Source organism: Populus alba, chromosome 7 (assembly GCF_005239225.2).
Source record: "Populus alba chromosome 7, ASM523922v2, whole genome shotgun sequence".
In the NCBI taxonomy this organism is placed as follows: Eukaryota; Viridiplantae; Streptophyta; class Magnoliopsida; order Malpighiales; family Salicaceae; genus Populus; species Populus alba.
The window spans coordinates 10,979,147-11,001,378 of NC_133290.1; the positions used below are offsets into that span (position 1 = coordinate 10,979,147).

The window sequence follows — 22,232 nt, forward strand, 5'->3', positions numbered from 1 at the left end:
AAATCTTAGTTTTTCTTTTTATATTTTTTTTATGTAAAAAAAATAACCTACAGCATCACACGGGTCATGTAACTACTAGTTAAATATTTGATGTTGTCTTTTATAAGATATCTTTTTATAAAGAATTTTAATACATTTAGTTTTTATTCCGATATAGTTAATTATTTTAACTTGTATTTTATTTTTTATAATTAGCCTTGGTTTTAATGTTTTCAGAATTTTAATGCCCTTCTTGTTTTATTTTTTTTTCTATTGGATTTTAATTACTCTTTTTATACCCTTTCCAATAATTTTATTTCATTTTTGCTTTTTTTTTTTCCTAAGGTAATTATTAATAGGTGTGTTTCGCCCCCTATAATTAGCTAAAACTCAAAGAATGTTTTTTTTTTTTTTAATTCCTTAAGGATTTTAATTATTAATAATTGGTTAGTTTGAATTTGTTCAAATCTTTTTTATTATTCTAAAAAAAAATATTTTAAATTTTATTTCTGTTTTCTATGCCTCCGTTTAAGCTATTAATTATTTCCTTTTGTCCTAAGAGTAATTATTTTTAAGCTTTTATACAAATATGAGATTAGACAACTGTTTTGGATTCTTGTTGCTTGTGTTATCTATCAAGGATTTTATTGCTTTATTTCTTTTCAAAAATGTTTTGATTGCCACTATTTATGGATTTGAAAATCAGCCAAATCCGCATGACGTGAATATGACATGTTGGTTAGATTTAAAACTACTGAATTTTATAGATTGTTAAGTCCAAAATGCATCAAAAAAGCTAAGGCCACATTAAAATGAGTTGACATATTTATAAAATCCAAGTAATATAAGCTTAATATGTTTGTCAGATCCAAGATACCGATTAAGTTTAAAATATATGAGCTTGGTTTCAAGGTTTATTAATCATATTTCAAGCAGTTGATCAATTATTTCTTATTTTAAATACAATAATCATTATCAAGATCCCAAGTTGTGCACTTTTATCGTCGAAGAAAACACACATGCCTACTCCTTAAATTTGGAGGTGTTGTCATTGTCCTTTAACATGTGTTTTATTACTTAATCAATGCAGCTCAACATCTTAATTTTTCATTGTCTTCAATATGTGTTTCATTTACTTTCTTAAACGTGGCTTAAACACATCATGTTATTATATTTAATCCCTTGTTTATTTATTTGAATTTTGCGTCTCAAGAAAAAAAAATTCTTTAGTCTTGCTCACAATTAGTTATTTTTTGTGTAAATTCTAACAACAAGAAAAATAATACAAGATCGTTGGCTTTCTAAACTTAGATGCGTGACTTGTCCATGTGCGTTGATCATACCAACACACTTCATTTTTATTTAGTACTTCATCATAGTCTTAAAAGATACTCCAAGTTTAATTTTATTTTGTTGGAAATGATTTTATTTTGTCATTCGTACTATATTTGAAATGTAGATCCATTACAAACTTGCATGCGGGTCAATGTTATTGTTGCTATTATGCGTTATATTTGCAATGCTTTTCTTATGAAAGACAAGGAAAGTGGTTTGACATACTTGTCAAACCTAAAAAACATGGGGTGTGGCATGGTTGGCGTACCCAAGACACTTAGAATTGATGCTAGCCAAGTTCATAAAGCATGGACGTTACAGTTAGTCAAATTCAAAATAACATAGGTCTGACATGTTTATCAGATTCAAGTAGACGTAGATCAAGACGTGGCGATCATGCTTAGAAAATACTTTTTTTTTCTTTCAATTGTCTTACAATTAAAAGCAGCGCGCGTTTCTAGAACTAACCTGTGGCAACGCGCGGGTAACCTATCTAGTATAAGCGTATAAGACGAGAGCAATTTTGTAATTTATCCCAGACAAAAAGGTTAGTTTCTTCAAAATTAGAAGGAGGTTTTGATAATTTCGTTCAGTTTCTTTTTAAAGTACTTTTCGCTAGAAAATTCATTAAAATCATGATTTAAAAAAAAAAACAAAATTATTTTTGACATCAGCACATCAAAATGATTTGAAAATACTAAAAAATATATTAATTTGAAGTAAAGAAAAAATAAAAAATTTTATTTAAAAAAAAACACTTTAAAAAATAAGGCTTTAAGTTTGATTGTTCTGAGTTGTCGTTAGTTGTGTTTTTCGTTGCTTTGTTATCTCGCAGATATACTTATCAAGCTATTCTTGAAAATTAATTTATTTTATATATTTTTATATTTTAAAATAATTTTAATATATTAAATTTAAAAATTATTTTTAAAAAATAAAAAATATTATTTTAATATATTTGAAAATAAAATATACTTTAAAAAATTTACTGATATCCCAACCCTTTAAATAATAATAATAAAAAATAAAAAAAAAAGCAAGGAATCAATTTTGAAGTAAAAGTCAACGGATTTCATTAATTAATATAACACTACTCCCATTAAAAAAAAAAAACAAAAAACAAATCCTTTACAATTCAAGTGCTTGGGGGGAGCTTGTTAAGACAATCGTACTTAATTGATTTGAAATGTGATTGTTGCGTGTAGAATACTTTTCAGATCTTTCTTCATTGATTGGTGTACGTGTATACTTAATTGTACGGATACATGTGAAAATATCATGCCACGCTCCTTGTAATTTTTTTTTAAAATTTTTTCAAGAATCTTTCGTTACATCCTAGATAAACCTAAACAACTTACTTTATAATATGATTGATTTGGTCAGCAACCAAACTCATTGGTCGGCCGTGCAAGGGGGAATCATCTATAGATAGCCTAAATTACTATTTCTAGAGTATCTTTGTTTTTTTTATTTTAACAGTATTTTACTTTAAATTAATATTATTTTTGGTAATTTTATATCATTCTATCTTACTCACATTAAAATAAATCTTAAAAATTAAAAATATATTATTTTAATATTTTTTTTTTTAAAAAACACTTTAATAAACACTTATTTCAACATCACGCTGCTTGATATTTTATCTCAACACTCTGCCAGTTTATCTCAACACTTGTGTTGCTTGTTTGTTAATGTAGTTGTAGTTACTTTTTAAATAATTTTTTATGTTAAAATACATGTTAATGATATATATTTTATTTTTAAAAATTATTTTTAATATAAGCACATTAAAATAATTTAAAAATACTAAAAATATATTAATTTGAAGTAAATAAAAAATAAAAAAAATTTAAATTTTTTTTAAAAATATTTTTAAAACATAAAAACAAACATATATACCTACTCGTAATGCATATCTCATCACGACGTGCTGCTTATATTTTATCTCGACACTCGTGCTGCTTAATATTCTGTAGTGGATATAAGACAAGGCATTTAAGACGCAACTGGGATAGTTGAAATCGAACCAGGTCAAACCACGCACCAGCCAGCTAGTTAGTGGAGACGAGCAGCTCGTTGAGATCGAACGAGGTTGGTGGCTGGCTCGCTCGCCGAGTAAAAAAAAGATCTTTCGCTGGACCTACACTGTACACATGTCTGTCAGAGCGTAGAAGAATCAAAGATTCGTCAACAATGGCCGTACGATCTCATCACTACACTCCACATGAAATTATCACTGTTGCTACAGGCGTTATCTGTGCTGAGCACAAACCTAGGTTTAAGGCCTAGAAAGCATGCAAATGCCCGGTAGCTGCTAGTATACGGCGTCGGTTTACGTCAGGGTTAAGAGGGTGCCAGAGACCATCTGAGCTCAGAGAAGGAACAAAACCACGTGAAAATAGCAATTATTTGCTGTCTCGTCATGAATGATATATCTCTCTCTCATGCATGCTTTCGTGTTGAAATCAAACAAAAATATTGCATGCAATATCTGTCGGATTTTGCACGGGTTCGGATCGAGAGGAGGACTGATTGTCGCCCTTCGTAATAATGGCGACATTTACACACGTTGTGATTTTGAATCCTGATAATTGTAATCCAGCTAGACAGTTAGTTAGATAAAGTTATACAATTGATCAATTATTTTATATAAAACTGTAATTTTATGTTTTTTTTTTAATGCTTTATGAATTAAAAAAATATATTTTCATCTAATTTATAAATAAAAAATTTATTATTTGATATTACACAATCATGACTATGTTATAACTAGATAAAAATCTTCTCTAAACAAATTATATAACTATCATTATGGATGCATTTGTTGCGATGAATATAGATCTAGAAAGAGATTTAGTTGTGTTAGACAGAACAATAGTTAAAAATACATCATAAATCTTGATTTAATTATTGTATTAAATAAACGAGCAGATAAATATTTCAATAACTTTGTGCACTTTCTCTTTTGTTTATAGAAAAAAAATGTATTATCTTTTGTAGTTTTATTTAAAGAATAGATGAAAAATTTGCAAAAGCCTATTTAGTTGGGTATTATAGGAAAAGAGAAAAAAACATAAATAAATGGTCAACTTATTTTACTTTTTGGTATGCTTATCAAAGAACCATCTCAACTTAATAGTTTAAATTGTTAATTGAGGTTTCAGAATATGATTTATATTATTCTATAACACCCTTTCAAGTGGAAACTCTTTAGACTTGAAACTTTCACATGTCCATATTACCTTGTGTTTAATTTTTATTAAATAAATAAGGATGATGAGATTTGAACTCGTGACCACTTGGTTATTAAAGTCCTGATACCATGTTAAGGAACCATCTTAACTCAATAGCTTAAACTTTTATATGAGATTCTAATGTATAATTTATATTATTCTCTAATAATGCTTTCGTGCTCGGTAAAATATCTATTTTTTTATGAAGTTAATATTAGTCAATTTTAGACAAAATTATAATATATATAATTTATATTATTCTTTAACAATGTTTTTCGTGCTAGGTGAAATATCTATTTTTCTATGAAGTTGATATTGGTCAATTTATAGTTTTATTTCTTATTATTATTTTTTTTTGTTATTTTACATATGCCTCTTTGAATTAAATAGATTTGTTGTATCTATAAGAGGTGTCCCACTAAACTTGGTAGAAATGTCAGTAGCAGTTTGATGCTACTTATACTCTTAAGCTATTTTATTGGCTGTATGCTAGAAGACAACTAGACATTGCGATTAAGAAGCATATTCTCTAGCCAAAATCCTCTTATCACATTGTAAGCAAGTAGGAATGGCGTGAATGACATAAGGCACCACGCCATTTATTTGAAAATAAATTAATAGTTTTATTATTTTCTTATAAGTCTTCACATGAATTGTTTGATTAAATGTGGCACCTTGGTATTCTTTCCTTTTTTTCAATGTTTGTTGTTCAGGTGGGAGGACAAATAATGATCATAATGGAGAAGTTATGAAATGGTCGAGGATTATTTTTTAGCAAATTTTATACTAGATATTTCAAAATGATTCGAATTAGAAGTGATTATTTTTTATTCAATTTGATTTTTACTTGAAAAAATAATAAAATTAAAATTTTGTAAAATATTAAAAATCAAACCAAAACTGGTTCCAACCGACCGGTTTCGGTTATGTTCAGTTATTTTAAATTAAAAACAAAAAAATATATTATTTTTTGGGTTTTTTTTTTCTCTCTGACGGGCTTGGTTTCGATTCGATTCGTTTTTCAGTTTGGATCGGTTTAGTTTTAACTAAACCTGTTCAGTTGAAGTTTTTCAGTTTCAGACTTATAAAACCAAAAACAAACCGAGCCAGATATTATTTTTTTAATATTCTAATCGTTTCTTTTTTATAATTCAATTTTTATAAAGAAAATTTTGTTTTCTCGATTTAATGAACTTGTTCGTTTTTTTCTCACTTTTAATCCAAATGGTACACCTAGCTTTAAAGTTTAATCTAACAAATTGGAATGCGACGGATGAGAAATTATTTTAAGATATTGGGCAAAAATATGAAACAAATAGCTAGCAAGGAAATTATTAGTATTAAGGTTTGCTAGATGTTATATATACCATCTAAAAATTCAAGTGTTTGCTGCAAAGGATGTCTGGCACATGTTTAAGATGATTGGTTTAAAGATGTTGATCGGAGAAGAATGTTTATGAAAACATCGTGTACTAGGAGGAGGTCTTGGCTTAAAGAGCTTATATTAATTGTTCATGTTTAATTATTTTATTTTTTTTGTTTAATTGTGTGTTCAATATGTAAGTGTGGAATTTAACTTATCAGGTGTTAATTTACTTGTTTATACTATTTACATTAAGTTTGTATTTGAAATATCTTAGTTTTATGTTTAATCTTGTGCTTGTTATATAAGTTTGGTATTTAAGTTTTAGTTAATTTATATGGGCGGTATTTTTTGGGGTCCATATATAAGCAATTAAGATTTATTGAATTTCTCTATTTTTTCTCTACATTGCAATTTTTTTTTTTTTGTAATCATGGATATTCAGGCCAACTTACATGTACATTGAATAATCTTCTAGGACTCTAAAGTTAATAATCAAGTAAACCTCCAGTGATCCTGAAATTTATGGCACTCGAACAGTTAACATCTGGGAAGCAAATCCAGGATCTAACTAATTGAGTTACACCATTTGCTTCTACCTAAAAATGTATAAAAATGGAACAACTTATTGAAGGCATAACTAGGATTGTTGCATCATTTGTTTTTGTATTTGGAATTGTATTTACATATTTTTAAAAGTATGTTTGACTTTAATATATATTAAATTATTTTTATAGTATTTTTAATTATTTTGATTCGTTGATATAAAAAAATTATTTTCAAGTGAAAAACACTTTTAAAAAACTCTTTGAGAATACCAAACACTCAATCAATTAAACTTATGTAGATGATACTTTTAAGTGCTTTCAAACCTAATATTAGATTTCTAAATTCAAAATTTTAACGAAATTAGAAAGGTGGGTATACTCCCAATATTTGATAACGAAATAAAAATTAAATAAAAATGTGATAATTTCATAGAAAGTAAAATAAAAATAAAATTTAAATACCAATTTCCAACAAATAAAATGTGGAAAAGTGAAATTAAAAAAAAAAAAATTAAAAAAATAAGTTGAGACCACTAAACTATCTTACTAAATATATGACCTAGTTGTGAGAAACAAAATAACCACCCAGAAAAAAATTAAATAAAATAACAAAACTTAAATATCAAACAATCTATTATAGAAGAGCGAAAATAAAATAATAAATCCAATTTAAAAAAAAAACAATAAAAAAACTCTAGTTAATTTAGATTTCCCTATTCAACCCATGAACTAGGATCTTAGATAATGGAAACTCCATTGAAAGGAAATGAAATAAAATTATGAGACTAAATTCCATCAATTTTAAAAAGAAACTCAAAAACAGATATGAGGTTAATATATTAATTGGCCATCACGACTAGTTAGTTATCATTTTAACAAGAATATTGAGGACACATGTTAATTCTTTGATCACCACATGTCAATTGACATTGACGACGACGGCAACATGTGTGAACTCCGGCACGTAAGGCTGTAGCCACAGCCTCTCTGGTTAAAGTGATTTTTATTTTAAAATATATTAAAATAATATATTATTTTAGTTTTTAAAATTTATTTTAATTTTTAATATTAGTATAATTTAAAAATGCTAAAAAATATTAATTAAAATAAAAATAAAAATTATAACAGTAAGCAGGGTACTTCGAAGGATCCTGGTTCTCCAAGTAGGCTATGACCAAGTTTTGAAATCCCATTGAATGAGTAGCAAGCAGTACACATATTTATAAACAAAGATTTCCACTAATTTTCCTTTTATTAATTAACTAAAGACAGGGATGATGGCAACAAATACCTTGAGATCCATGTAACAATGTCGTATTCAAAAAAACAAAATTAATTTATTATTTTTATTGTGTGTATATATATATATATATATATATATATTATAAAAAAAACCCCAACATTAACAGCATTTGCATCCTCGTGATTAGTATTGGGGAAAAAAAACAGATGATGATCTTGATGAACTCATCAAAATGGGGTGATGAAACCCTAGACAAACTTTCACATAATTTACTGATGAGATAAATGACTGAGCACGTGTTAGGCTGTAACATATCGCATTCCTGTACAATACACAAATCCATTATATCGCCATAAATCTTTATGCTAAATTACTACAAAATCCCTTTCAGAGCAGCTGGTGAACATATCATAGGTCTTTCACCCTGATTCTTCAAAACGTAGAGCGTGCAGAGAGCTACACCTGCGACTCTCCAGGCAAAACTGCAGTTTCCGACAACTCCTTGGCTCTTGGCATGATTGTAAGAAACCTGATATAGAGCCATGGCCTCCTCAAAGATTTCCTCATCTCTTCGTTTGCTCAAGTTAAATTCCGCAGCTTCATATAAGAACTATATGAGATGATGACAAGTCAGTGAAGCTGTGGATGCATGTCTGCCAGACCCTAGGCACTCGAGCTAGACCCGCGCGCCTGGGTCTGTAGACCCGTGTCTGGGTCTGACATGACATATCACAAGGTGATATTGTTGTTGTTAAATTTAAAAAAAATGTATTATTATTGAAAAGACACCATAGACTTAATTTGAAGGGTAACATTAAAAATTATAAGAACTTGGTTTATGAAAGTTTAATATTATTATTTTTATTATTATTAATAAATTTAAAAAACAAATATTATTACTAATGAAGAAAAGCTATAAATTTGATTTGAAGGAAATAAAAATTATAAAAACTGTTTCAATAGGAAAGGATTAATAAGAAATAATACACTGACCTCCTTGTATTTTCTTATGACTTCATTAGCCTTGTCGTTCCTCTCTTCACCGGCCTTTAGAGCATTGCACATCTCCTTCCTGTATTGACCATAGAGTTCCTTCCACTTCACAAGGTACAGCTCGTGAACTTCATCATCAAAGCAAGGGAGTTTCCAAACATCTAACAGATTGAAAAAGCATCAATAGAACTCATTTTAATGATAATGTTTGTAGATGCTAAAAAAGAAAAAATCTTCAAATATTTTTCATGTCCTGAGAATTTCAACCGCCACATGAGGTTCATAGCTTCAATCTTTAGACTCATAAAACCCTCACCATTTGATGACAGATCCATGTCTTCGTATGCTTTCACTTTATCATAAATTTTTCCCAATATGGAAGTAGATCGATAGGTTTTCTTTTCGTTTTTTTCCATAAAATGTGGGAACAGCTCTGCCTTCAAGCCTTCTGGAACTTCAATCTGTTTAAAAGGAGGAAAGAGTCTTGTTGATTTCAAAATATTAATAAATTACTTCAAATTGAATATCATCAAAGAAACCACCCCAAACTAGATTCCTCAGGAGTAATGCAAATTAGAACAATCTTTATCCATACACATAATCACCAAGAACATAAACTTTGTGACCACTACACATCAAATCCCTTCAAATGGCTGAGTATTTGGTAATCTGCATTTTATTTGCTCATTTGAAGAATAGCCATTCTGCATATATTCAGTGCTTTTTATTCCTCAACCACCAAAAAAAATTTATAGTAATTTTTATGATTTACATCAAAGGAAAAGAAACAATCACAAGTGCTAAAATGTGCGGAGTTAAGATCCGTCCATCTCCTTTGAGTACCGCCAAGTGCCAGCCAGTAAGGAAAACCACATCTAGCGATTAGTTTCATTCCAGCAAGGTAGCCCCCCCTGCTAATGATTAACTAAACGGTAGACGAGAAGAGCTTGATATACAGAGGTTAAAAGATCCCAAAAAATTGCAGAAAGCAGATCTCAAACATTATTCTCAAGTGCGGGCAAGGACTTTGATTTGTCAGGCTATTCCATGAACTTCAAGTGTCCTCAAAGTGTGGAAATATATTCAGAAGGATATAAATAATAGCTACCTAGTGCGGAGCTAGAATGAAACACATAAATTTGGCACTGGTTAAAGAAGAAACTAAGTTCAACTAAATATAAGGAATTGAGCTGTAATTTTATTTGTTTACAAGTCACTCACTTTCAAATGTAAATTTCCGTTTTCACTGTATTAACTATCACAAGTATACTTAATTTAACCAAATATCAATGTTTGGTCCAATAATTGTAGAGCTCAAGTGTTCAGATGATAAAACAAAAGTCTTCAAAAAGTCATCAACCATCTTTAATGCCACAACCCTCAATGCCATGTGCAGATTCCAGAGAATGAATATGCAATTGGAACTAAATAATATTTTAAAGCACATGAAATCAGAAAAGCTGATCTTCATATTATATCAAGAAGCAGAAACTTAGAAGTTCAAAATGCTTGCAGATAAGGCATCAGGGAATTCAATCTCCTTTGCCATGTTCACAAAAATATTGGGACAAAGTAAATTTAACCCATAATTCATTTCATCCAGTTTAGAAGAAATAAGAAAACTTTAGTTAGTGTACATTTGACAGCCAGTAAGGTTGGAAAACTAACCCTTCTTCCACCTTTCTTTGGAGCATCTAGAGCATCATAGTATATATCAATCAGCAGTTTGATATTTTCCTTCAGACAAGCTATCTCTTCTGCGCAATCATTTCCCAATGTTAGAAGCCGGTCCATCATTGCCAGCCAGCTATCCGCTGCCACCCCTACAGTGGAACTGAAAGTAGACAAAAGCTTTGAAGCATTGAACTTAGTGATGAAGCTACATAACTAAAATAGATTACATGCCTTCATATTTCATACAAGTTTCGATCAAAAGGATCCATACCATAGAAATGACAGTTTTACGCTGGCTGTAAACCTACCCCAACCCTACTCTTTTATCCAGGCTTAGGACCGGGTACTCTAACCTAAGCTAGCATAGTAGATTTTCATCTTTCATACAAGTATGAAAACAAATTTTCAAACCCCAGAGCAAGAAATGTTTGAGACTTGGACCTCTTCAAAAGGGTAAACAACCCATATAACTCAAGAAATAAGGTACAATATCAACATTACATCACTAATGTAATTTTCTATCAATAAATAAATTCATATATTGAGATTAGAGGGCACAAGTGTAGCATCCTAACTCAAAAAAAAAATTGTTTTTTTCCGATCAACAATAAAAACAAGAGACATGTGATGGACAAAAATGAAGCATTGTGGCTGGCTGGTTGCAAAGGATTATCATATTATGCAATCAATTGTCTACCTTGGCTGAAACCTGTTCCTCAAAAATAGTTTGAAAAGCTCAACCTCCAACTCCTCGTCAGAGAATTCACTTGGTTCTCTGTTAGGCACATTAGGGGTTGAAGTAGAAGGTGTCCAAGGTTCCATTTGTTTAAAGTTTTCCAGAAGCTGTAGAGATAACAGAGTGCAAATGATTAATTTTGGACTATACAAGACAGAACTTAAAAATTTATTTACACAAGACTGAACTTTCAAAGACATACAAACAGTTCTCAGTTGATCACTGGTATGAAATAAAACTCAAGCACATGAAGGAGTCTCAAAGAGATGCACCTTAAGGAGTGAAGGAAAATATACGTAAAGAGGTTCCATCATCAGTAAACACGGTAGCGTTAACAAATTAAAAGCAACAGTTTCTAGAGGTTTTATTTGCCAGTTGCCAGTAGGTTATCACTATAAAAGCAGTGATAGTTTGTAACTTTAACAGACACTAACTATAATTATTCCTCAGAGACACTAGTAAAAAGTTAAAATGAAGTGGAAACAAAATTTTCATTTAAAAAAGCCGTCTATGTCATAGTTGTTTCAATAGAAAATTGAGAGAATAGTCAAGAAACAATGCTCTAAATCTTTTTTTCCTATTTGCATATCATTTTAACTTTATACTTAAATAATATTCTCAAAAAATTCTTCTAATCATTAACTCGTTAAAAAAAAGAAATTTTATTATATTTATATAATAAAAAAAACAACATTAATCAAGTATGAAAAGGCCAAACAACAAAATAATCCTAGCATATCACATCCTTGTTCTTCATTTGTGAAACAATTGAAACTGAGAAAGCATCTTAAATAAGTTTTCCAAATTTGGTAACTTGAAAAAGAGATCCTATTAATAGCCTCAGTTTCTGCTACTGAATAGGTCCTGAAAGTTCGACGTCACTTGAAAGAGATGAGATAATAAACTACCAACTCGTTTTTTGAAAGCACTACCTGAACATGAGATGAATACCCAAATGGGGTAATAAGATGTTCCAGAATAAAGGAATAACTAAACTTACACAAATAAATGGAAATAAGAGTATGGCTGAAGAACCTGACTCCTAAAAACATCTCCCAAACACACACAAAGCAATTTTTTTTTTGTTTTCCTCCTAAATGGAATAAAATAAATAAGTAAAAGGGATATTCTTCCAATACGCTTAGTTTCATCTAGAGACCAAGAAAATAACACTGACCTGAGGATTTCTTGATACAAAAAACATGTCACCATCAAAATCACCACCCGACATCTCATCTGCCAAAGACCGTGGTCCTTTGCATGGGAAAAATATAGCATACTTAGCGTTTCCAACAAAATCTTCCAACTCCCTTACATATGTAGCCTTTAAAATATGTATATCTCCAAAATGTAAACCTGGATTCCGATAGACTAATACCTCCCCTGAAATCTGTCCACAATCTCTGCATGTTTTCCATCAAGAAAGAAAGCATCTCATAATTACATTGATAACTTCAATCCAAAATTGCAACTATGGGGGTGTGTGTAGGGGTAAACTACGCACATACATAATAACCAGGCATAGAACAAATCTTGTGACTTTCAAATCCGGCTTGTTAAATGCTAATGTGTATGTATATATTTGTCACATTAATAGTAAAGAAACATGCCAATAACAAACGTACAGTATTATGCAAACTTCATCACTCTCCAAGAGTCCAGTTGGATCAGCTGTCCCCATCAAGTAATATGATTCAGGCACAGGTATTTTTCCTCCTTTCAGACTCTTCTTTTCTTCCTTCATCAGTATTGACAAACGATGCTGCAAATACGGTTCTTCTAGTGGAATACCACAGCCAATCATTGTTGCCACAATGTTATCATCCATATCCCCATAATTAAGGGCAACTGATCAGTGCAAAGAAAAACTTTTGTTACAGTTGTTTAATAGGAGTTGGAAACATTAAGAATAAAAAATAAATTAACACACAAATATAGATAAATAAATCAATGAATGACCAACTCAATGGAGGAACACCAGAATTGTCATTATAAACCACCTCCTGGGAAGATTAAAACTAAGTCGTAAACGAGTAAAATCCATGAAAATAAAATAAAGATAATAAAGCATAAAAATCCTTCCTGAAATGGTCAGACAAGGATCCACAAAGAAGTAGCAAAACAGAAGAAGTTGATGTATAATCAATGGCATTGCTGACCAGTTTAATCTTCAAAGAAGAAACCAGAATCAGAAGGAAAACCTAAAACAAACACTTCTTATCAAGGAAACTACCTCGTAGAGCTGCATTTTTGTTTGAGAGAATGCCATGGGCATCTTCCAGAGCATTATTCAATATTCCCATAAAAAACTCTTCTGGAACACCACCATAGCTAAGAAGTGAAATTAAATTCTTTGAAAGGAATGTTTTCTTTGGTCGAGAGCTGCAAGATGGAAAGTAAGAATGTCACCACATTTTTCTTTCATTGGATAAATCATAGTTAAGGCAAAAAAGGCAGAGCATTGAGCTCTCTATATCAGTAAGTTTATTTATCAAGATACATCACAAAGCTTCCAAGCCATTCCAACTTGCTGGCAGCTTCTTTCAAACATAATTGCAAAAACTACTGAACAGAATATCAAGTTTTGTAACTTACAATAAAAAAATTTGTATTATTATGGTACTTCTGTTGTTCAGTTAGAAACCAAAACATAACATCAACTGAGAGAACATACAAGCAGGAAATAATAAAGAACAAAAATCATAACTACCTGGTTCCAACTATCTCCAATGAATTTATTGAAAAAGTACTTGATAGTTTTGGATCCTTCTTAACCTTAATCATAGTAGGCCTTATGTGCAGAGTTTGATGAGTAAGCTATAAAATACATGGAAATAATAATCAGATATCAAAAAACACAAACAAGATCAAGAAAGAAATTAGCTAGATAGGAACCAGGTTATCCACAAACTCTGGCTGGGACCATCAATAACCACCAGTTATTGGATTTCAAAACTTTCTTCTTGAAGTGATGTGAATGATTTATTATGTCATGTCATAACAGAAAAATCTGGCATAAAGGTCCACCAATTTCAATTCAAAGGTCATATCAACCCAAACTACATTGCTGATGCAGGTATTGTTGTATGCAATTTAGATCAGAAATGGAGGCAATAGTGGTGAGAAAGGATAATTTTGCGGCAGAAAATTCAAGTAGATCAAAGCATTCAAAAGGGGAGTGCGAATGTAAATTGCATAATATTCAACTTTGCAATCATCATGTTCACAAGGTCATCAGTTTAGCTTCGTACCCCTCCAGCCTCAAAGAAAATTGTTCCATTCTGACAGTGACGGAACCATAATTGTTAGTTATTCAACCAAACATTTATTGTCCCAAAGTAGATAAATAGATAGTATGTGATTTCATATGATGTACTTTTCTTTAGAAACTTCTAGTCATTTGGACAATAAGTCCACCTGCATATAGATTGTTTGGATCAAATCCCTCTCCAACCCTAATAATCTTACATCAAAAGTCCTTACTTCACTGAAACAAGAGAAATTACAATCACTCCTATGCATCAAAGTAAAGATCCAATAATCTTCAAAGTTTTAGAAACCTCCTATGATTCAGAGATAGTACATCAACTGTATCAACATGTGAAAATTCTCTAAAATTTTAAAATCATCATTGTACCAGACTGACTTCAATGAACCTTAAATATGGACAAAAAAGTAATGTTTGGATCCTCTCGTGTTCCTAAGGGAATATAACCAATCATCTTCCAAATGTCACCATTAATTTTGAATTTAATAACTAGATTTGGTGAAGCAAAAAATATAATGATCATTTTAACATGCATTAAAATAATGCCCATTTGTTTTGAATTTAATAGTTTAGATCTCACGAACATGACAAAACATGATGCAAAAGAATGTGAGAGGACATCAATCCAAAAAATCAACTCATTATTATTTCAATGGAATACAGAATTCCAAAACTATACCTTCTTATTCACAAGGAAAGTTCCCTTGACAGCTCTACCATTATTGAAGAGACGAAACTGGATCAGCAAAGGCTTGAAAAAAGAAATGAAAAGATAATTGATTCCAAGTCCTCAAATAAACAATAGAATTTTAAAACCAAAGAAGCTAGCAATCACTGAGATGCACATACTGGATCCCCATTGCGACATTCTGGATATTGCTCCATGACTCCATTATGAACATTTAATCTCTAGCAGTGAAGGGGAAAAAAACAAATGAGCCAAAACATGAAATTTCTGTTTATCCAAAAACAACAAACAAAAACATCAACATATGGATGGAAGAAAGCAGCAAAGAGGTAAAACATTGCCTCCATAAATTATATACTCAAAAAAGAATCAGTATCAGTTCTAGGGAAAGGAAAAAAAAACATATGGGATAAATCATAAGTAAACATAATGCTATAAATATGAGGAATGAGATCGAGCATACACATCATAAAAGGAAAATAGTGAACAAACACGTAAACATCTAAATTATTTAACCAACCCCCCTCTAGCGAGCTCCTACATGGTAGAAGCAATGAGATAGTTCTTACTCTCGATTATTCAGCGATTACTAATAATAATGTGAAAGTTCCACTGGTTACCCTTGTGTTGGAAGAAGTATTTTCAATGACTAGAAACAAGCTTAAATGAAAAATAGTTTGTGGAAAACATAAAGAGAAGATATTCATTTATTTTGACTCACCCATTTTCTTTCTATTTCTTTTCCTAGAGTTTGAATTTTGATTATCAATGGATCATTGTCAAACTTAAAGTGGCTGATTACCATATACACAAAACAAAACATTCAATTATAAAAGCTAAAGTTTGATCATCAAACATCTATGTTCATATTAATTTAGAGAAAATGATACTTGTCCTTTAAATAGAATTTACTTAACATATTGCACAATGAAATCAAGTTCTTAACCACAAACCTCAATATTGGAAGCTCGGAGGCAAGTTTCTTTGAATTGATTCTTTGGGCATTTCAAAGCCAAATCATGCGATATAAACCCAGTTCCATCTGTATGTATAAGAGGTTTCCCATCTAAACCGTAAACAACATTACCATGTTTATCCTGCAACAACAAAAACATAAAAAAGAACAGCAAATTGAATAGACAAACAAGCAATAATCTGTGTATGTCCACACATACCTAGCAAATAACAAGCCATGTTTTGAAAAAAAAAATTCAACATATAAATCGCACCCGGCATGGTTCATCATCTATTGTCTTAATATCTACACAGGATAAATCAACTTCCAGATTCATGGTCTTTGACAAAATCAGCGAAAACCTGAGTCTCTTCAAAGAATGTTAATATCAAATTGCTAACAGAGCATGTTTAAATATGGTTCTCAAATATGGGAGGGGAGATCATAGTGTCACCAACCTAGCCATATAGTTGGACAAACTAGACAAATTATCCAAATGCATAAAAACAGATCTAGCTTGACGGATTGTTTTCCCACTCAAGATATTATCTTGATTATCAATCGATGCAACAGACTCCATGCGGACAAAAAAACACTTGACAGGAGAAGTGGTTGGGTCTTTCTTTTTTTCTTCTTTGCCTCCATCTTTAAACACTGGTCAACAACGGTCAACAACCAATGTCAGTTAAACCAAATGATTATCCTAGAAGGATTCAAAAACTAACAAAAGATGTTCAGAAGACCATGTACGACACAATATCACCTGCCACAGTACCGTGACATATATAAGTGACAGTTTTGCCCACATATCTACTTTTAGAAGTGAAACTATGATACAAATGGTTGTAATACTTAATTTCATTACAAAACAATTGAAACTAATCAATTTTGCAATGGATCTGAGAGCATGGATCAAAAACAATCTTTTTTTCTTGAAGATGAGTTTGTACAAGACTCCATTAGCTATCTATTACTGAGGCCCAATGACAAACAGTTCTTGAAATGCATGGTACAGATCATAATTAGATGATGAGCTAATGCCTTATCATTGAAGGACATAAACAAGAAAGGAAAAATATTTGACTTGCACTGGTATCTCGTTACACCGAAAGGACTTAAGAGTATAACAACATAGGAAAGTAAAAGTTCGTTTATAGTGATTTTGACAATTATCTATGTAAATGCATTGTACAAAGTAAATTATCCCACACAAGGAACAAATATCCTATGGTAGTTATCTTAAACTTACGCTTACAAGTGTATAATGTATGTTATTAATATAGAATGCACAGTGTCTCAAAAAGGGTCATCCAAAAGTCAATATTCATCAAACAAGAAGCAATCTATAGACTAACCAAAAAAGCGGTAACAACGCAAACCAACATGAATCCCTTCTCCAAGAACCTTGTTGTACTTGGAAAAATAATAATCCAGAGAACTGCTCCCTGAATCTCTATCATCTTTTACCTCCCCAAACTTTACCATCAAGATATTGTCATCTCCCAAGGTCCTTTGCAGGACATTTCTCAGCTTGGAGAGGTAAGGTCCCTGAAATAAATTTAATGAATATGACAATGCTAACCCAAAAATTGTGTCTTCTTTCAGTACAAACACATCAGTAGTTTCTCTCAGTAATCAATAAGCAACAGTAGGATATCACAATAAATAACATAATTGTTTTCGAACCCTTGGAAAGGAGCATTTCATGTTATCAACATCTGGAATAAAAGAATTGATACAGGGCTAACTACGAGAGAATTTCATAGAATTGATAATACAAGCATAAAGTTGAAAGGAAAAAAAGCATCCAAATTCAAAATTTCCAGCATAGAAAAGTTTTGATCATGACTCACCAGCAGTTTTTTTTTTTTTTTCAGTAGAGTAAAACAATTGATGGTTCTCTTTATCATGCATGCATAAGCATGTTATTAAGGAGAAATTCAAACCTTGAACCTATGACTTCCATCCGGATCAACATGGCAATGATAGATATGTGTTTTCCCAGAATCCCAATCAAGATACTGCAGTATAGCAACAAATAATAATTAAAAAAAAAAAAACAGTGCATTATAATCAGTTACAATTCTAGATAAGCAATATATACGTACACATTCACTACATACCCGCGACTCCAGCACGCAAATCATTCAAATTTCAAAATTAAACAAATTAAAGAGCATAAAACCCAGGTAGTTTTATAACATATTTACCTTGACACGATCTTCTTCCTTTATATAATCTCTCCTACATCCAAAAGCTTCCCAAATTTTTGACTCAAATGTTCTCATTGGCAAATCCTTATACCCCCTAATTTGATCCGCGGATACCACCTCTTCTAAATTTTTTCTGTAGATATTTTGAGAATATATTTATCAACCAAGCAGCTAACAAAACACAAGAAACCACAAAACAAAGCTTACCCTCCAAGGTAACTTAGGATAAGAAAGGCTTTTCGAAACTCAAGCTCTCCCAATGCCACCAAATGTTGACTGGTTGGAGACTCACTTCCTCTCTGTCTCTGTGAATCCATGGTTGATGAACCTTCAAGCTTCAATGAAATTGGAGATTGAGCACCAGAATCACCTATATTATTGCCCCCACGGAAGGAAAAACAAGAAAAAAAATCAACCCAGAACCTGAATTGCATCTTTGACCTTCACGGACAACAAAGTTTTCTAAACAGTGATGATGATTAGCATTTCGAAATGTAAAAAAAAAAAAAGTAGATTACTTTGAGAATTCATCAGTAAACGGGTGGTTGTAATGGGGCTCCGATTCTGGGGTTGTTGAGGAGATGGGGAGAGGGAGGAGTTTTGGGGGAAGAAGAAGAAGAAGCATTGATATTAGGAGAGAACTGTTTGGCCAAGTGCAGAACGAAACCGTCAAAACTTTTTCTAATCTCTTGACCAGAAATTCTCCAGAGAATATTTAAAGCAACTTCTTCCCCTAACGAAGCCAGTGTCAACCTCGTATTGGTTTCTAGCGGCCTTCGATTCTGCTCCCTACAGATTTTGGCTATCAGTTCCTCCACTACACAGGGCAATGGCACTATTTTATCATTATTTATCTCTGCCATTGGATTCTTCTCTATTGATCTACTAACGAAGGGCAGCGGCAGTGCAAAATGCTATTTGAAACTTTGAGCGAGAGTTGCTGGATTTTCCACTCGGTAAGTGAGCATCTTAGATTTTTGTTTTTTATGGTTGGAAATGATATTCGTGTTATTTATGTGGGCCATCACACATGACCCGGCATGTGTGGGAAGACCCGCTGGAGTGCCAGAGAGCTTCATAGAAGCTGATGTGGATGTCAGAGGTGGTGATCTGAAATGTCACGTGCTAAAATTGAAACGTTAAGGCATTTTAACATAGTTTTGGTTCTTTGGTTTCGGACCAAAAGGCAATCCAAGAAGACACCAACTTGTATGCTTGTTAAATAGAATTTTATACCATTTTTACTTTCTTTTAAGGAATCCAGTACCTTTAATTTTTATTTATATTTTTTTTCTGTATATTAATAACAACTTTAAAACGTGGGAATTCACTGTAGCTAAAACTATATTTTTTTGCAGGTTTTTTTTTTCTGTGCAGTTTTCTTGTTCAGTTTTTTTTTTTCAGTTTTTTCCATGTGGCTTTTTTTTTTCATTTTTTTTACTGTAGCAGTTTTTTTTTCTTTTATGCGTGGGTTTTTCACTGTAGCAGTGTTGTTTTTTTTCCTCATTTTGTTTCTTTTATTTTTACATATAATATATCGTTGTGCACAGGGAAACACTTAACTTTTTTTTTCGTTTTGCCTATTGTTTTTTTTCCTTTTTTCTTTGTGTTTTTTTTCTTTTAATGAATTTTTTTTGTTTAATTTAGTTTGTTAATGTGAAAAAAAAATTTTATTTAGTTATCATAAGATCTCAATTTTTTTTCTATATTAAGTTGGTTGAGAACTTAGTTTTGTTTTTTCAAAAAAAAAAAAAAAACACTATGGATTACTATAGTGTTTCCTTCACATGATTTTTGTTTGGCTGCCCCCACATGTCTTTTTTTAAATTATCTTTGTTAAATTTATTTTTTTAATATGAGTTTTGTGACTTTAGCTTTAGTTTTCCCCACCTTTTCATATTATATATTATATATGTTTTAGTTTTTTGTTTTTAATTTTTTTTAATGAATTTTCAGGTTGATTGGCTAACCTGATTTAATGAGTTATTTTTTCCATTTAGTTTAGTTTGTTAAAGTTATATAAATATTACTCTTAGGTCAGGCGTTACAATTTTGGGTTATAATTTTTGCAGAAAAAAACCCAAGATTTTTAATTTTTATTTTTTTAAAATATTTTTTAAAAATATAATTTCTTTTTATAAAGAATTTTAATACCTTTATTTTTTTTTCTGATATAGTTAATTATTTTAACTTGTATTTTTTTTTTTATAATTAGCCTAGGCTTTAATGTTTTAAGGATTCTTATGCCCTTCTTGTTTTAGATATTTTGAATTTTTTAAAAATATTTAAAAAAACAGCTACTCTGGAATATAAATAGGGTCATCTCAAACTTGCTAGAATTATAATAATCATCAATAATTGTTTCCCTGTATTTCGAATCTGTTCATCTTTCTGTTTCTGGCATTATAATTCATTATTTTTGAGATCATCTTAAGTGATACACAATTCATGTCAGGAACATATAAAATATGAGATCACAACAGAGAAAATCGCGATTAAAATGATGATTATATTTTAGAATTCATATTTTAAAGCTGGTATCAGGCATTCAGACACAATAGAGATCATAGACACCGGTAGTAAAAAACAAGAGAGAAAATCACATGACATACCTTTTTAGCTGATCTGAAGCGAGAAGGCCAAGATAATGTGTCTGAATCTCAAACAACGGGAGTTTGCTCTCCTCTTCGACTCCGTCTCTTTCTCGCGATCTCTCACTTTTTAACAGCGGCTGATTGTCTGCTAGAGTGAGAATTTGAGATTTCAGCAAAGGGGAAAGGGGATACTGTGGGTGTAGTGTCGGGGACCCGGGGTGCAGAGGGGGGCTCCGCAAATTTTTTAATTTTTATCAAACTCTTGAAATTGTTCCGATTGTGTTTGATTTTCCACAGGTTATTATAATTGTGGTTATAATTTTTTTTAAAAAAATATTTTATAAAAGATAATTTTAGGTAAAATTGGTTTGAAAAAATATATGTTTAGTTAAAATTATGGTTGAAAATTAAAATTGAATAAAAAGTAATTTAATGTGTTTGGTTAAAAATATTTTTGAAATTGAAGTTATAAAATAATTTAAAAATATATATATATAAATATTGATGGTTTTTAATTTAAATATTGTAGATTTAACTATTATTATTATATCATGATATAAATAATACTTTATATAAAATATTTTTTATTATTCTATTAAACTATTTACAATTTTATCACGTATAAAATACATCCGACAAAGATTACAGTTTTTCACAAATTTTTTAAGAGTGCAACAATATCATAAAAATATAATCATGAAATAAAAATTGGGATTGCAGTCAAATTTCTGCAAATGTTATGTCATCAAGCGATCCACGTCTAATTTATGTAGTGTCATTGAATAATCGAATTTAAGGCACTAGTTTTTTGAATAAAACACAATTAAAATAAAAAATAATTTTTTTTATTTTGCTGGATTGGACCCAGTTCAATGTATTTTTAGCTTTGAACCGGATCCGGTCTGACCAGAACAATAAATAATATCTCCACTGTTCATGTATTTTCTCTGCACAAGAAGCAGCAAAGAGCTGCTTCTTGTGATTTTGGTAAACCTACGACACTGCGACAATTGATGGTGGATCCTATCAGTAAAAATAATTACATTTGTTGCAATACCAAGCAACAATATTTGTGGTTGCGGGTGAACCTCACCTGCAGCCACAATATCAAACAACACCTTACTAATTTTACCGAGTTTAATTAATTTTGAGTTTTTAACTTGATTTTAGAAGTTATATACATTTTAACTCATAAAATTATATAATTTTACTGAGTCAACTCAGATTTTAACAACTATAATACCAACTATAAAATATTAATTCTAAAATATAAGTAGGTGAGAGCAATTTTGTAATTTACCCAAGAAAATATTACTTTCTTTAAAATTATAAAAATGGTGTTTAAGAATATTGTAATGATTGTTTTTTTAAAGTATATTTTGTTTGGAAATATATTAAAATAATTGTTTT

The 22,232-nt window shown here is 30.7% G+C and overlaps 1 protein-coding gene across 4 annotated transcripts; it reads right to left on the reverse strand.

Moving 5' to 3' along the window:
* Window positions 1-7,959: 7,959 nt before the first annotated feature.
* Window positions 7,960-21,084, reverse strand: LOC118043606 (probable RNA-dependent RNA polymerase 5). 4 transcript variants are annotated; one of them, XM_035051631.2, is made up of 20 exons: window positions 18,747-19,616; window positions 18,436-18,598; window positions 18,226-18,361; window positions 17,962-18,036; window positions 17,371-17,563; window positions 16,474-16,669; window positions 16,290-16,377; window positions 16,014-16,157; window positions 15,222-15,281; window positions 15,052-15,123; window positions 13,815-13,921; window positions 13,338-13,486; window positions 12,730-12,952; window positions 12,461-12,507; window positions 12,282-12,358; window positions 11,066-11,211; window positions 10,363-10,528; window positions 9,011-9,155; window positions 8,695-8,855; window positions 7,960-8,311 (listed from the first exon to the last, which is right to left on the reverse strand). In XM_035051631.2, the coding sequence occupies exons 1-20, from the start codon at window positions 18,757-18,759 to the stop codon at window positions 8,075-8,077; spliced, it is 2,598 nt and encodes an 865-aa protein (XP_034907522.1). In that variant the 5' UTR covers window positions 18,760-19,616; the 3' UTR covers window positions 7,960-8,074. The 4 variants fall into 4 exon arrangements, with proteins under 4 accessions (XP_034907522.1, XP_034907521.1, XP_034907520.1 ...); XM_035051630.2 differs by lacking the exon at window positions 18,747-19,616 and adding an exon at window positions 20,841-21,084 and having other exon boundaries at window positions 12,282-12,507; window positions 18,436-18,563; XM_035051629.2 differs by lacking the exon at window positions 18,747-19,616 and adding an exon at window positions 20,841-21,084 and having other exon boundaries at window positions 12,282-12,507.
* Between the last annotated feature and the right edge of the window lie 1,148 nt (window positions 21,085-22,232).

Bases quoted from the DNA above. Each gene is read 5' to 3' on its own strand.
- LOC118043606 (XM_035051628.2), bottom strand. The intron at 17,564-17,961 runs GTTTGAATTTCT...AATTTATTTCAG, and splicing joins ATGGAAGTCATAGGTTCAAG to GGACCTTACCTCTCCAAGCT. The intron at 8,312-8,694 runs GTCAGTGTATTA...CATCTCATATAG, and splicing joins TCATAAGAAAATACAAGGAG to TTCTTATATGAAGCTGCGGA.